This window comes from Carica papaya, chromosome 5, assembly GCF_054855325.1.
Source record: "Carica papaya isolate Zhongbai chromosome 5, ASM5485532v1, whole genome shotgun sequence".
Classification (NCBI taxonomy): Eukaryota; Viridiplantae; Streptophyta; class Magnoliopsida; order Brassicales; family Caricaceae; genus Carica; species Carica papaya.
The window spans coordinates 277,774-294,471 of NC_142313.1; the positions used below are offsets into that span (position 1 = coordinate 277,774).

The 16,698-nt window shown below is 37.1% G+C and overlaps 2 protein-coding genes across 4 annotated transcripts; one reads left to right on the plus strand and one right to left on the minus strand.

Moving 5' to 3' along the window:
- Positions 1-325: 325 nt before the first annotated feature.
- Positions 326-9,114, minus strand: LOC110808362 (DEAD box RNA helicase family protein). Of its 3 annotated transcripts, none has more exons than XM_088220172.1 (8): positions 9,093-9,114; positions 6,104-7,312; positions 4,595-4,819; positions 4,230-4,298; positions 3,378-3,647; positions 2,942-3,292; positions 1,977-2,254; positions 326-1,833 (listed from the first exon to the last, which is right to left on the minus strand). In XM_088220172.1, the coding sequence occupies exons 2-8, from the start codon at positions 7,289-7,291 to the stop codon at positions 702-704; spliced, it is 3,513 nt and encodes a 1,170-aa protein (XP_088076298.1). In that variant the 5' UTR covers positions 7,292-7,312; positions 9,093-9,114; the 3' UTR covers positions 326-701. The 3 variants fall into 3 exon arrangements, with proteins under 3 accessions (XP_088076298.1, XP_021889537.2, XP_021889536.2); XM_022033845.2 differs by having other exon boundaries at positions 8,959-9,098; XM_022033844.2 differs by lacking the exon at positions 9,093-9,114 and adding an exon at positions 8,856-9,042.
- Positions 9,115-10,835: 1,721 nt separating this feature from the next.
- On the plus strand, positions 10,836-16,131 carry ECT6 (evolutionarily conserved C-terminal region 6). The gene is made up of 8 exons (XM_022033795.2): positions 10,836-11,072; positions 12,307-12,372; positions 12,524-12,671; positions 12,759-12,832; positions 12,964-13,440; positions 13,600-14,007; positions 14,108-14,320; positions 15,220-16,131. Exons 2-8 carry the CDS (start codon positions 12,325-12,327, stop codon positions 15,817-15,819), a joined length of 1,968 nt encoding a protein of 655 aa, XP_021889487.1. The 5' UTR covers positions 10,836-11,072; positions 12,307-12,324; the 3' UTR covers positions 15,820-16,131.
- Positions 16,132-16,698: the final 567 nt, after the last annotated feature.

Here is a 16,698-nt window from a genome sequence, read left to right on the forward strand (position 1 = left end):
AAAAAATGGAAAAGAAAGATAAACGATACCCCAAAAAAGAATTAAAAAAACAAAAAAAACTAAACTAGAAGTAGGAAGATGTATTTGTTTTTCTACCACAAGGAAGAACCAGAATTGTTTCGCCGGCAAAAGAAACGAATAATGTAAAGGATAAAAAGAAATGGTAAAACTTAAAAGAGAAACAGTTATTTGTGTTTCTAAATGGTACCTGAATTCTGTAGTCATTCGTCATTGCATATAAGAATTCGGCACTCTTCTTTACATACGAACACAATTAGTCCACTTCTCAAGGAAAAAAAAAATAACAAATACAGAGAGGTGAAAATACGATCAACAAATGAACATTTTTCATTCAGCGGAAAGGGATCATACACAAATTTCATGTTTGTGTTTTTCTTTTTCTCCAACAATACAAAAAGCCAAATCTAGAAGATGAGGGAAGACGACATAAAGTTTTCTCAGTTCCCAAAAAAGTACAGCTACTTCACCCGAATATAACATTGTAATTTCTCCTACAAGAATACAGTATCCAAAAGCAGCCATAGTTCACCTCATTCCAATACAACGCACATCATATGTAAGTAACAACTAAAGGCGGCCAAAATGCCCAAATATTAGCTACTGGCGACACCACAGAATTCTGCCATTCAGTCAACAAAAATTGGACACGGCCAAATCTGACGTCTCAGGAATTTGGGGTTTCATGGCTGATCGACTCGACCACTTACAGCCTCCGGTTGAGCTAGTTCAGAATTTTCCACTTTCAGTAACGGTCTCACAGCTTCAATTACTGGCAATGAATCTCCTTGGCCTTGGCCGCCTGGAGACATGGGAGACATCTCTATTTTGGGAGCGTCAAATCCTGAGTTAATACGAGCCTTCTTCTCAACATTCTGTTCATGGGGCTTCTCATATTTATGGCTAGGGCTGTAACTCCGGCTGCGGCTGCGGCCACGTTCTCGACTGTGGTGACGACTATCATTAGGATTAGGGCTTCGACTTCGGCTACGACCATGTTCGCGGTTTCCATCTCGACTAGGGCTCCGACTTCGGCTACGGCCACGTGACCAGCTCCGGCTACGACTTAGGCTCCTACTTCGACTTCGACTGCGGCTCCAGCTCCTACTTCTGCTCCTACTCCCGCTCCAACTGCGGCTGCGACTGCGGCTCCGGCTATAACCCCACGTACGAACACGATCAGGACTACGGCTATAACTTCTGCCTCTACTCCTATCAACAATATCTCTTCTATTATCAAATCTGCCGCGTCCGCGTCCGCGTCCACGTCCATCTACATTACCATGCCGATCATGCAGGCCCCTTTCGTTCCTCCCCCAATTGTTATGACCACCAGGGCCGCCAAATCCCCGTCCTCTGTTTCCACGTCCAGGAAATGAATCACCTCTGATACCACCACGCCCGCCAAAACCGCCATCCCTCATGCCACCACGTCCGCCAAAACCGCCATCCCTCATGCCACCACGGCCCCCAAAACCACCATCCCTCATTCCACCACGGCCCCGGAAACCACCATCCCTCATCCCACCACGACCTCCAGAATCCCAACGGCCACCATGACCACCAGAATCAAAACGGCTCATAGCACCTCGATCCTTTCCGAAACTTGGTGCACCACGCAAAGCCATCTCGCGCACCTCTGGAGGCACATGCTGGTTAGCCCCCTCTAGGACTTTAACCAAGTCAGATGCATATTTCCAATCCTGTTCAGAGAAGAAGGTGTATGACACTCCAGTCGCACCAGCTCTCCCGGTTCTACCAATCCGGTGAACATAGTCCTCAATCCCAGTAGGGAAATCATAATTTATCACCACCCTGCACATTAAATTAACGTCACATACCTACCAGCTTATACAAGCAGTATAACATAGCTTACCATGTGCAATGAATAGTCAACTCTGGCTTTATTCTCGTCCATAGATTCCCACAAGTTTATCATACAGAAATGAAAGACAAACCTTATATCCTTGATATCAAGCCCCCGGGCAGCGACATCAGTGGCAACTAATATTGGCGACTTCCCACACCGGAACTGATTCAAAACCCAGTCTCTCTCACCTTGAGACTTGTCTCCATGTATCACAACAGCCCCAAAGTTACGGCCAACAGTACGTGCAAGCTGGTCACACAGCCTCTTTGTAGAACAGAAAACTATAACCTTTGAACCCCGTTCTTGGGCCTTGAGAATCTGCTCTAAGCGCCTCTCTTTCTCCATTTGAGGGACAACTTCAACGTACTGCAAAAGATTCAAATTTTTATATTAAAAAATATATATCATGAGTAAAAAAAAAAAACATCAATGAAGGACAAGAGATCCTTCAAGCAAACAAAAAAAAAAGCAGAAATCAATATAAACCACTGCCCAATCCCTTTGCAACATTACCAATGAGATATCCCTAAAGAGCGGTTGAGCTAAGCCCAATGAGACACGCAAAAAAAAGAAGAATTCAACCCATAGTGGGAGAGGAGGTAGGAATGAACAAATAAAAATTACGTTCAGTAAGTAACAAATATCGGTAATCTAAAGTGTGGTGACTGAGACCTACTAAATTAACATAAAAGATAGTTGAAATGAAAAGAATATCTCACAAACAAAGGGGCAGGTTACCAATTCAGTGAATAAACTGCCAAAGGAAAATTAAGCATTCCATGGCTAAAATCCAACCAATTAGCAGTGACCAAAAGGCATCGAAAGGAATTTTCAAAAAGGTACCAAGAGAAGAGCAAGAAAGAGTTAAATGAGCAATTATCTAATGTCAACTAATATTTTGTTTAAACCACCAACACCTGTCTCCTACTTTTAGCAGAGTTAGACATGATATCATCATGGACACAACAATTTCGAAAAAAATTTCTCGTGATTGAACTATCAATATTTCAGTTTCCAGATATCAATGGAAACATAAACTATCTCACGGTTTACCTGTGTTATAGCCTTGTTTGCCGCAAGCTCATCAACACTGCCAATATTCACCTGGATAGGGTTGATGAGAAGATCACTTGCTATTCTCCTTACTTCTTTGGGCCAGGTTGCTGTGTACATAAGAGTTTGTCGGCGTGGAGGTATCTCATTCACTATCTTACGGATCTGGGGTTCAAAACCCATGTCAAGCATTCGATCTGCCTCATCCAGGACAAGAAGTGAAACCTGTGCAAAGTCAATCTTCTTCATTTCCAGGATGTCATTTAGGCGACCAGGTGTTGCCACTACAATATCCGCCCCTCGGTCTAGTTCTTTCAACTGAGGGCCCTTTGGAGCTCCACCATACAAGCACTGATAACAGGAACCAAATTGAAAATAAACTAATTTTCCAGAAAACAAAAAGGAAAATAATTAGATTAATGAACAGAAAACCCACTGTGCATGAGACCCTTGAAGATCGGCCAAATTTAATGGCCTCATCCTGTATTTGTGTAGCAAGTTCTCGAGTTGGAGCCAAAACCAACACCGTTGGGCCATTCTGAGGATTATTACGGCACTTTCTAAGAAGAAGGAATGCAGGAATAAGGTAGCCCAATGTTTTACCAGAACCAGTTTTGGCAATTGCTACTATATCCCTACTTTGTAGAGCAATAGGCCATGTTTGTGCCTGGATTGGAGTGGGAGACAAGAAGCCAGCAGAATGTATCTGAAACAGAAAGAATGAATGTTGATTATAAGCACCCAGCAAAATAAAGAAATTATGTCATTGCTGTGGCAAAATAGAGCACAAAGAACAGCATTTTACAAACATCATATAGATGGGGGGAAAGATAACTGAAAATCTATAGTACAGTTGCTTACACAAGCAACTCGAGGCAAGAAAAGAGGGCAATTAAGACAAGATGCAGAGCCAATAAGCAAGAAACCCCAGTCACATCAGGTGTGATATGGATAAAGGGCTAACCACCCTTCTAGAAGATGCTCAGGGAAGGCTCCAACTGTCCATTTTGCAGCCTCCAAAAATCACAATAGTTGTTGCACGTGTAAGTGTGCCAACAGCAGTGCAGCGTACGACATTTGCTCCTCCTCCGGAGCAGATATCGCACCTGCGACAAGTGAGAACTGATGAGTTCAAAAGATAAAAGATAAAGGACAAGAGGATCAAAATCACAGCGCAAAAAAACTGATAAAAGCTTAATCAAATCTAAAAAACAAACTTATCAAAGCTCACAGTTGGTCTGCAGTACTAGGAATTAAAACATTAAATCACACCTCATGTCAAACATACCTCTCTCAATATCTCTGGAGGAAAATTAGCAGCCTCAAATGTCATGAATGGAGGTGGAACATTGTCACCCTATGCAAAGAAGAAGAATATCCAACTTATAAGCAACCCAAAGAGTACACAAATAAAGGAAATGTAGCTTTGCTTAGTTACTTAAATGCATTCTTTATTTTTAACAATTTCTTCATCCAGGTTCTAGTCAACTGAGTTCTCTTTTAACCCCACTTTTCTTTAATGCATGCATATTCTCTTCGAAGGATGATACGAAGGCATTACACCTAAAATATATTCTATAATCTGAATTTAGTAATCTAAGGATGCCCAATCAAAGTATCAAACAAATACATCAAACAGAATTAACCACGGACCGTTGCAGTTACTTCATGCTGTTGACGATAGAGTTCAGCAGGAGAGAGGTTAGCATTTGGAATATCTGAAGATCCAATAAAAGGAGGTCTGATCAAAGCATTATTTGAAAATGGCGGACCAGCAGGACCGTATGTGGAATGCATGGAATGCCCTGGTACAGCATTCAAAGTACCAGCAGGACTGGGTGCAACATTTTGAACTGGAACCCCACCCATTCGCATCTCCTAAAAGAGCAGAAACTTCATTATATAGGTTCAAAAATGCAATTCCTGGGGTACATCCCAAGCTATTACCCTCATTAATGCGGTGGAAACAAACAAATTAATATCTAGTTAACCATTCAAGCAATTCACAAGTTTAGGAAAAAGAAACATGCTTACTCATTCCAAATCAAGCATTAAAAAGGGAGAAAAGATAGCATAGAAAAATAACTGCAGATCTTGCTTCGTTGTTTGCCCGTAGTAGCTTTTCACATATACACACAGACTACATTCAGACAAGTTAAGGATAAAATGTCTAAAACACAACTCCAAATCTAGCTTGAGGACTCATATTTAAAATAAAACATTAAAAAGATGTCTAGAAACAAACTTAGAATCTCGCTCGTTCTTGTCCTTTTTTGCAATACATATAGAGACCACACACTCAGACATGCACACAAAAGAAGAAATGTCTAAACGGTAAGTCTAGCTGATACTTGTCGCCCATAAATACTTTTCATGCACATTCATAGTAGAAGAAAGTCCAATTGTTTTAATAGCAAATGTTGTTTGCTTCCCATAATGGCTTTTTGTAAAAGATCAATGTGCTTAAAAATGTCTAAAATATCAATTTCAATTTGCTTCTTCATTGTCTATAATTATATTTCATGACATACATAGAGATGATACACAAGCTAGTCCCATTTTAAACATACAAATAGGCCGTGGTTGAGGACAAAGTCCATGCTTGCTTTATGTTTTTCTTTTTTTGAAAAGCTAAACTTAAACCCATGGCTGCTCACTAAATGAAACACCTAAATAATATGAATCTACTCCTATTCCTAATTTGGATCATTCAACTCAACTCAGCAAAAGCTTCATTGCTGAATCCTACTTCTATTCGTACTTGTATTCATTTAGCTCAACTCAATAAAAGCCTCCCCTCCAGCATAGACGGATCAGCAACAAGAAGCATCTTGTTTCATTCTGCTTTGTCATGAGTAATATCTTTTATCATCCTGCATCAGTTAATCTGATAGGAAATGGATGAGCAGAAATGTTGAAAGAAGTCATTCATTTGTGCCTCCTGTTTATCATTACAGCTCTATTGTCCCTATGCAAACTATTTATAATTGATTACTCCAATCTCCTTAGCTGTTTTTTCATATTCAAGCAGAAAAAGGATGTTCCATATAATTCCAATAAAACACCATTCACCAGAAGTAGTTCCTTAGCATGACTGATATATGGACATGGAACAAAAAGAATAATTTAAGATCAAAAGTAATATGCCAGCTGATTGCTCACCAGTGGAATTCCTGCAAGATTAGGTTGCTGAGGCCCCATTACTGGTCCTTCCTTGTTTGCATTGAAGTAGAAGTCATTTACAGTTCTACCAGGTAAATTATCCTCATAACCTTTCTTTACTCCAAAAGGAGAAGCATTAGACTGCTGATGCATCATTCCTGGGCCCATCTGGTTCTGAAACCTAGGACCATGTTGCTGGTGAGCCAAATCACTGCCAGTTGGCTGCATCTGAACCACAGGGGCAGGCTGTTGCATATTGTGGGAAGGGCCACCAAACTGCTGACTTTGACCCATGCGTGCACCTGTTTGTGGCATCTGAACTGAATTAGTTCCAACATGGTGGTTTTGAGAGGCTTGAGCACCTGTTTGTTGAAAATGAGATGGAGAAAACCCAGTTTGGTTGCCTTGTTGAAACTCAACTTCCTCTCTCTTCGGGAATGCAGTAACAAACTCTTGTTGGTTGTGATATTGCTGGCCCTGAGAACCAAGCTGAGTCTGCTGCTGCAAACTTTGTTGCCCTGGTGGAAATATACTTTGCTGATATGACATGTACTGCAGCTGTGTGTGTGCATACTTCTGGCCTTGTTGTTGTCCCATCTGAGAGTTTTGATGCTGCACCATGTGCTGTCCTAACTGCTGGGGCATCTGCTGAAGAGTCTGCTGTTGCATTGGCTGGCCCTGTTGCTGTGGGAACTGCTGTCCCGGCTGTTGAGAAATAACTGGATGCTGCATCATTTGAGGTCTTATTTGCGGCGGAATAAATTGGGCAGGCTGTTGCATAGTTTGTACCATTTGTGAACCCTGCTGCTCAGAAGCCTGTGCAATTATTTGCCCAGGCTGCTGAGGTGGTGCTTGACCATGCTGTTGAGGCAACTGGCTCATTTGTTGCGCCTGCTGAACTTGTGTAGTTTGTTGCTGACCATGCTGAGATACCACAGAGTTCTGTTGCGCTGTACGAGCTACTGGAATGGGAGCCAGCTTAGGGGTAGAAGCAGGAGGAGGACCAGGTGGCAATGGTGGAGGTAAAGCAGCAGGTCTTTCATATTGAGTAATGTTGGTTTCTGGATTCCAGTAGTAAAGAAGACCGGTGCTCCCATCAATCAGTCCCTTCCAAGGCTGTGGAAGAGTGGGATCATCAGGAGCATACCGTGGACCAGCAGAGACTGGAGCCGCTTCAGCTGTTGCCATTCCTCCAGAAAATGAATATATCTACAACCAGGTAAAATGCACATCCAAAGTTAGTGGTTCATTCACATCAAAATCTGGATAATCTAACTCGTTGTCTAGCTTTAATCCCTATTAGGTAATGAAATTTTTTTAAAAAAGCAATTAATCACTAAAAACAATTAGAGATTCTTGGCTCAATATTTTTGCCTAATATACAGAAATAGCAAAACACCGATGAATACTATCAATTACCAATTATTCCTCAAGAGGGAATCACATATAATTAAGGAAGTTAATTGAAAGGCGATGGAAAGACCAGATAAAAGACTCCCAAATTAATGGTAGAGGCAAGAATACTTTCCAGGCCTTCATATAACAAACCTTATATATCCCACTCAATCTTTTCTCGTACTGCCTAGACCAGGTCATTATAAGAACATAATTTCATAAAATTATTTCACACGGAACGTTAGTGAATCAAGAATACATTTATAATTGTTTTCAGTAAAAACAATTAGAGATGTGTGGCTCAATATTTTTGCCTAACATACAGAAAAAGCAAAACACAATGAATACGGTTAATTACCATTTATTCCTCAAGAGGGAATCACATATAATTAAGGAAGTTAATTGAAAGGCGATGGAAACACCAGATACAAGACTCCCAAATTAATGGTAGAGGCAAGAATAGTTTCCAGGCCTTAATATAACAAACCTTATAGATTCCACTCAATCTTTTCTTGTACTCTCTAGACCGGGTCATTATAAAAACATAATTTCATAAAATTAATTCACACAGAACCTCAGTGAATCAATAATACATTTATAATTGTTTTCACTAAAAACAATTAGAGATGCACGGCTCAATATTTTTGCCTAATATAGAGAAATAACAAAACACGATGAATTCAGTCAATTACCAATTATTCCTCGAGAGGGAATCACATATAATTAAGGAAGTTAATTGAAAGGCGATGGAAACACCAGATACAAGACTCTCAAATTAATGGCAGAGGCAAGAATAGTTTCCAGGCCTTAATATAACAAACCTTATAGATCCCACTCAATCTTTTCTCGTACTCTCTAGACTAGGCCATTATAAGAACATAATTTCATAAAATTAATTCACACGAAACCTTAGTGAATCAAGATTACATTTATTTTTTTTTTCTAAGAAACGCGCCAAGACTGCATATTAATCATCCAGAGCAGCTGAGGTAAACATCGTCATTTTATATCCCACGTAATGAACCATCAGCTTCACCATTTCTAAAGGCCAAGCAAGCTAACAATTGTCGCAAAACCCTAAATGAGACAGCAAGTTGGCAACAGACCCTATCCGAGCCAATATTCACGAAGTACGAAAAAACACACAGAATTTGAAAGATTCCGATAAAAACACGGTAATACAACAATATTAAGGAAAACCCCACGAACAATTATCGATAAACCCTAAAAAATTAATCGAAAAATGTGAAAAAAACGCAATATGTAAAATCGCATCGACAGAAAAACCAATAGAAAAATCAAGAAAACCACCACAGAAACTAATGCATCAGCAGCAGAGTTTGTAGAAATTACATACCTCCTATATATATAATGGAACTTCAAATTAATTTTTATTCTCCTAATTGTAGATTAGATAAAAGAAATGAGAACGGGGGAAAAAGAAAAAACTAAACTAATACCGATGAGTTCTAGTCTTCTTCTTTTTGGACTAGAACCAAAAAATATATACTGAGAAAATTTGGGGAGGAAACCTCAGGGAGAGCTTCTTCAGGCATATATTTTGATGATGCTAGGGTTGGAGAGAAATGCTTACCTGCAGTGGCGGTCCAGGTTTCGATGAATTTGGAAGGCTGAGAACCGACGACTTTGATGTAGGTGGATGGATCTTTGACGATCAACGCGTGTGATGAAATTCGACGAATGTGTGCGTAGAAACCGTTGGATTAAAATATCCGACGGCTGCTAATTGGTTCTGTTGCGTGCAGCGAATGGGAAAAGATACAGTGCGGCCAGGAGTTGCCCAACAGTATATCTTTCACCGATCGTAAATTATAAGCCCAGCTTGTACCGCTGGTCGGGCCTGGGCTTGTGTTTGCTAAATTGCTGCACGTTGCCAACTTAATAATATAAATATAAAATGTTACATTATATTTAATTAATTATGATACAAAATTAATAATAAGTTTCGAAATTATAACAAATATATAATAATAATAAATTATTTCTATAACTTATTTAATTTATTAATTTATAAAATCTAAAATTAAAAAATATGCACGTTAGAAATATTCCTTACATCATTTGACATATTATATTTTTCAAATACATATATTCTTAACTTTTAATTTCTTTTGTTAAATACAGAGATAGCTTATGCTTTTAGCTATAAGTGCTTATTTTTATATGTTTGTTGGCACTAAGCTTTTTAACAATAAAACTAAAAGCATAAGTCAAAACTATGATATAAATTATAAAAAATATTTTAATAAGACAAAAGGTCGATAGCTTAAATTTACTATTAAATTTGTCATTATTGTGTAATTAATTTTTTTGATTTTTTTATATATAATTAAGATCCGTTATTTAAATTTCACATTCATAATAATAATAATATTATTATTATTATTATTTTTGTATGTTAGTCTATATAATTATTGACATTATATTTTTTAACAAAATTTTTAATATTAAAAAAATAAAAATAATAATTCTAATTTATTAGTTGTTATAATTTTTTTAAAAATTTAATTTCTTATAATGTCAGAAAAATCTTTATATAAAATATAAACTTTATTCATTAAATTATTATAATAAAATAAACACACGACAGCATTATAAAATATACTCGTGAAATATATCTTAAATTAATAATATTTAATTTAAAAACAGATAATTAATATAACTCGAGTAAGAGTTTTATATTACTAATTATTATATTATCGTTTTTTTTAATATTGAATTACGGATTCATTATTTTATCATTATAAGAATTTTTCGTATTGTTCAAAAATATGTAATTACTAGAATTCGAGTAAAATATTAGTATTGTTAAATTTATTATATTATCATTTTATTTTTTTAATATTAATTTTTTTATGAGATTCGTAGTTTTGTCATTGGAAGAGCTTTTCGAATAAGAGATTACCGAACATTGAAATTATACTTAATTAACAAGTAAATTTAAAAAGAAAATTTAATTAATAATTAAATTTTATTAAAAATTAGGAAAATAAAACGTATACGTCACATTAACGTCACCGTAAAATAGTTAAAGTCAAAACAAGTAAAGACAATGGAAATTGGTTTAACGGGTACTTACTTAAGTTCTAACCAGCCGTCACCGTTTTTTTTTTTCAATTTTTTTTTTCAAATATAACTGACGGTCACAGTAACGGTAACTTGATTTCGTCTTTTTCTTCCTCAGTGGCAGTCTCGATATGTACGGTTCTAAAAGAGGCCAGTTTCGGCATTTACGAAAGAGCACGTAAAAGACTGCGAAAACGCTGCGTTTTGGATTGAGGATCTCTTTGCGCGTTTCTCTGGTTTTCTTTAACCCACACCAGACGGTCCAAGCCTCCCCTATTATTCACCTATTCTCCGCTCTCGCTTCTCTCTTTCCATATCCCGCTTTATCTCCGTGTTCCTCTTGTGTATATGGTTAGGGTTCTCTTTTTCACTCGAGTTTTACTCTGAGGAAATGTTGCAGAAAGCTCTATATTCTGTCAAAACATTAATCGATTCATCATTCAAGCAACCTTGTAGGTTAAGCATGGCATAATTCAGCTCTTTACAGGTACGATTCGATATTTCACTCCACAACTCTTTTATCTATATTTGATTTTCGTTTCTTAAGTTTTCGCCTTCTTCAGTTAGTTGAACATTAGCTTTATACGGACTAACTCGGTGACTTTCCTTTAAACTTGGTCCTCTTTTCGGTGGTTACGTTATTGGTTTCGAGAATCCTCATAATTGTTTATATTTTTCGCCAAATTTTATTGGGGGAACGTTTCGTGTTCTTCGACTGGTATGGAGTATTAGAGCAATTTTGTATTATGACGATTAATTTGACGCTCATGTTGCCAATTTTGGAAGTTCTATCAAGTAGTTTAAGAGTTGACTTCTCTCTTACCAGATATTGCGCATGTATCTATCTGATTGTACATCTTGTTTAGTAGTTTGGTGTTGCTTCTTTTATTTTGCATATTTTCTGGAAATAACCCTTGAATAATTTTCATCGCGGTTGTTTGAATTTCTTTTTTGAACGTAGTTCAGCGGCCTTATGACTATTAAAGGTTTCTAGTTTGCCGGAGGGTATTCTAATATTTACTTGGCTACGGTTTTTTTTGCCACTTTTACTCTGGCTTTATCTCTGTTACCTATCTGAATAATATGGTGCTGAGGCAGACTAGAGCTATGGCCTTCTGTACGGTGAAATGACTTGTTTTAGCAAGTTTAGAACTCAAAAATTCCTACCAAGTACTTTGTTTAATTTGCTTAAGAATCATTGATAAAAGTAAGAGCGCGGGTGGTAACTGTAGTATTTATTCATCTCTAGTCCACACAAAAAAAAAACATATGTGATCTCTAGGTGATCCATAAATGACTTATTGATCAAGCTTTCAGTCAGGATGGAAGGTAACAGTGCTCTTCACTTTTATAGAATCCTAGACAGTTCATTAAGATCTCATAGTTCTTAGTAGGCTTATTATAGCCATAGGATGTACCGCGAAGAAAATATTTCTTACTCTTCGTAAGAAATATTTTGCATGCTTCATGCTCTTAATTTTCCCTCTATTTGTTTTTTTTTGTTCATTTTAAATGTTCTAGTGACATTGTTAACATGTGTGTTCCTGTATATGAGGCTATTGAAGGATAAATGCTTCTTGTATGTTTATTTCCATCTGTGGATTTTTGTTCATTTGAATTTGTCTATTCTTGAAGCTAATGAGTTTCAAGATAGTTATAAAATCTCCTTGAGTATACTGAACTGTATGATTATGTGTAAGTTTTATTGTAAATTTGTACAGGAGAGCTGCAGTTTTGGAATGGAAATGTATAATGTTTCTGGACAAGGGAATGGAGAAAATCATCTGGTAGTTACTTAGCACTTGCTGCTTTAGTTATTTGGATTTCGATTATCTTGGTCAGATGAAAATCTTGTTTCATATTATTTTGAGTCTTTCCTGTGTTTCTGTAATTTTTTCATTGTAGTATTCTAATAATATCTCCATATTTTTTCCTTAGATTCAAGGTGCTGGATCAAACCTTCCGTCAACGAATCCACCACTTTTTGAACAAGTTAAAGCTATGTACAACGAAGGAGCCCCTGATTTTGTTGTTGATCAGGGTTTGTATTATCCGAATTCCACAAACTATGGCTATTACTGTACAGGTATTTGAGGAGTCCATATTGTTTATTGGTTTCGATGTTGGTTAAAAATTATGCATCTCATTGTTTCCTGCTGATTGAACGTATTAGGTCTTGAATCACCCGGCGAATGGGAGGACCACCAGCGGATTTTTGGTGCAGATGGTCCAGATACCCAATACATGGTACTTGAACTCTCTCTCTAGCCCCCCTGCTCCCCGATGCAATGTCACATTCATCATAAGATATTTAACTGTGCTTTATTTCAAAAAAAGATATTTAACTGTGTTGCTCTCTGACAACATTGTTCTTTCAGGGTGCTCAAACTGAAACTTTGCCTTATGTATATTATACTCCAAACTATGGATATGCACAGTCTCCATACAACCCATACAACCCTTACATACCTGGTGCCATGGTGGGTGTTGATGGATCACTTGTTGGGACCCAGCAATATTACCCTGTCCCTCCTTATCAGAACAACCTATCTTCACCTGCTTATATTCCCTTTATTGGCCAACCAGATGTCATCTCCAATAATTCAGACCCTTTATTCGAAATTGGTGCAGCGGCTGCTAATAGACAAGATGGGAGAGGATTTAAGAATAATCTTGCTTCAGCGTCTACTGCCTTTCCAAGGAACCCTCCAAAACCTGTTATGAGTCAAACTCACTCCTTGAGCTGGGCTTCAGAAGGGCCAAGGGCTAATAGTGGACCAAGTAAGCAACAAGGGGTACGTGGAGGTGTTTCATATGGTGGTTTTCCTTATCCAGCTTCAACCCATGTTTTCCAGGTACTCTTCCCACCCCCTTCATATTTTCTTTGCGGAATGTTTCACTCAGCTGTTAACCTTTTGTGAATCGATAAGATAACACGTGTATCAGTCCGTGTGTGGGCCTGTACATATTTGATATATATCTTGTCTGATTTTGAATCAAATGGTAATTGACAGGCTCCAGTTGATAAGCAACGCCCAAAGATTTATGGTGGTGGAGCTTTGAAGGACGTGAATGGAAGCGCAGATGCATTGGGTGAGCAGAATCGAGGTCCTAGGACCAACAGATCGAAAAATCAACTCATTGTCAAAGCTTATACAACCAAGTCTGGGGAGGGTGATGCCCAAGGCAATATTGTGATCAATGCAGATCAGTATAACAGAGATGATTTCTCACTAGATTATGTTGATGCAAAATTTTTTGTAATAAAATCATACAGTGAGGATGATGTCCACAAGAGCATTAAATATAATGTTTGGTCATCAACTCCCCATGGGAACAAGAAACTTCAGAGTGCATATGAAGATGCTGAGAAATTTGCCATAGGGAAACCTGCTGGCTGTCCCATCTTCTTGTTCTTTTCGGTGAGTTATTGCTTCAGTTGACTATTTATTGAGACCAATCATGACCTTGCTGCCTTTCTGTTAATAAATGAAGCTGGGAAATAATACTCTTTCCATGCAGGTTAATGCAAGTGGTCAATTCTGTGGTGTTGCGGAGATGGTTGGTCCTGTGGATTTCCATAAAGATATGCATTTTTGGCAGCAAGATAAGTGGAGTGGGAGCTTTCCTGTCAAGTGGCACTTCATTAAAGATGTACCGAATACCAACTTTAGGCATATCATATTAGAGAACAATGAGAACAAGCCAGTGACGAACAGCAGAGATACACAAGAGGTATGTTAAATGATTTTTATTGCATCTCCAGAAAATGCTCCCTGGTACAGTTATGAATTCTGTCTGAAGCTCCAATGCTGTAGGGCAAAAACTCTATAGTATCCATTAGTCTTTGTTGCCTGTTTCTTTTTGCATATTTGTCACTTGATTCAGCTTGTTTAGTGTCTATTTTGAGATAATAGAAAGAAAATTTGCTAGCATTTATCTGCACTATCATACCTCAGAATTGGTGTTACTCTTGTCAATATAGAACACAAATTTGGTTCTCTTTCAGTAAGGACATTTTTCTAACAAGCATGAGTGGCAGATTCTGCTGTTGGCCGCATGATTTCTTTTCCAGCTTACTCTATCTTATCAACGATTGTCTCGCTATTTCAATCCTATGGGATCTTGTTTTAGGACCTTTATTAGCTTCATTTTAGACTCTTTCCAGATGAACATAATTTTATGGAATTTCTATGTATTTGAGTTATGCTCATTTAATATAGTTTATCATTTGCCTTGGAAGCATTTACCTGAGTTATAACTCGTCTATTTCTTTCTTACTATAAACATCTAAAGTCGAATTGGAATAGTACATTTTAATTTAAAATAAATTCTACAAAATAGTTCATTTGTTCCCAAAGTAGCTTTAGTAGCGTCTTGCATTTGTGTAGCAAACAGTGATTAAATAAGATTGAAGGTAAATAGTGATTAAATAAGATAGAAGATAGTTTGCCCATCATAACAAAGGAAATAAACTTTTAAGTAGTGATTTCATTTGTGTTTTTGTCGGTCCTTGCCAACCCTTTAGGAAATATATCTTTAACAGTTGCCTTAGGACCAAGGACTCAGGTTATGAATTTGATAATATTGACAACCCCGAATGTTCTTTGTTGAGATATTTTCTTAACATGCAGATAATGTATGAGCAAGGTCAAGAGATGATGAAAATATTCAAAGACCACAGAGCAAAAACTTCTTTGCTTGACGACTTCATTTACTACGAAAATCGCCAAAAACTTATGCAGGAAGAGAAGGCAAGGCTAGTATATAAAAGCTTGAGAAGTCCTTTTTTGGTATCTGAGTTAGAGTCTGCCAACAAGCTAAAATATGTGGTGGAACCTCCTCCAAACAACGAGAGGTTAGTTGGGAAGGCCTACAACTTTAACAGCTCAAGGGATTCCATGGCTTCTCCAGAGAAGGCGGCTAATTTAAATTCTAATGTCATAAACACAAATAATACGAACGAGAAAGTGGAGCAAATTGCAGGTGAAGTTAAAGATGATGCTGCATCTTCATTAAGAATTGGTTTCCTCACCATAAAGCCGAGAAATGCTGAGCCAAAAACAGTGGCAGATGTGGCAGTTACCGGTGATACTGAACCCAGTAGTAGCGTCGTTACAGTAGGATCAATGCCTGTCAAAGTCAACGGGTTTGCCGCCGGGCCTTCTAATAGTTTAACTGTGGGGACCATTCCGCTTGATCCCAGGTCACTTCAGCCAAAGACTGGGACTTAACACTACTGATGAGTAGGTTTGTTATTTAACTTGGGTCCTGGGGCTTAAATTGTACACCTGTGGGCGATGGGGTGTACTTGGTATTTTTTACACGGGCAGGATTGTTATCTTATTGAAGTCCAATGTCACAGGTTGACCAATCGGATACTTCAAAGTTCAGCATCGGTTATTTGTTGTTGTTATATTTTATTTACAAATTACTCTTTCTAAGTTCCGCTTCTGTCCTAATTGGTTCCGAAAGATGTGTAATGGATTTGTTTTGCTTCTCTTTTTCTTTTTTCCCTAAAAGAATGAAAAGATACTTTTTTTTTTTTTTTGTTCCGTTTAATTCGTTGTTTGATTGAATTCATTACTACTATCTTATCGGTCTTTCTTAAGAGTGATATATTTTTTTGTCGGTGTAAAAAAAAATTGGGGGTTTATATGTATGTCTTCTATGTAATGAGTAAAAAATTTCTGACACAAAAAGTAAAAATTAAGTCAAATGAAGTTTATACATGTAGAATTTTTGAGTAATTGTAAGGCCTAAATAAAATTATAGATTTTATATATATAATTAAGTTATTTTAACTTTTTTATAAAATAAATATAATGATAAAATTTAAAATATTGTAATTATATTTATAGAATTTATAAACATAATAATTATATTTTTATTATATTTTCCAATTAATTTTATTTTAAAATAAAAAAAATATTTGTAACATTTATTTTTTTAGTAAATTTTTAATTAAATATTTTTAATTAATCTGTTAAATTATCGAGGGACCGCTCTAGTTAAATTCAAACTTAACTGAAAACGATATCCTACAATATCAACCGTTCAAAAACTGTCTTTATTATTAATCATGTTCCGAGATCATACGGTTATGATTCATC

Bases quoted from the DNA above. Each gene is read 5' to 3' on its own strand.
- LOC110808362 (XM_088220172.1), bottom strand. From the start codon at position 7,291: ATGGCAACAGCTGAAGCGGCTCCAGTCTCTGCTGGTCCACGGTATGCT. The intron at 3,293-3,377 runs GTGGGTTTTCTG...TCCTGTTATCAG, and splicing joins CTTCAAGGGTCTCATGCACA to TGCTTGTATGGTGGAGCTCC. The intron at 1,834-1,976 runs GTTTGTCTTTCA...TTTAATGTGCAG, and splicing joins CTTGATATCAAGGATATAAG to GGTGGTGATAAATTATGATT.
- ECT6 (XM_022033795.2), top strand. From the start codon at position 12,325: ATGGAAATGTATAATGTTTCTGGACAAGGGAATGGAGAAAATCATCTG. The intron at 12,373-12,523 runs GTAGTTACTTAG...TTTTTTCCTTAG, and splicing joins GGAATGGAGAAAATCATCTG to ATTCAAGGTGCTGGATCAAA. The intron at 13,441-13,599 runs GTACTCTTCCCA...GGTAATTGACAG, and splicing joins CTTCAACCCATGTTTTCCAG to GCTCCAGTTGATAAGCAACG.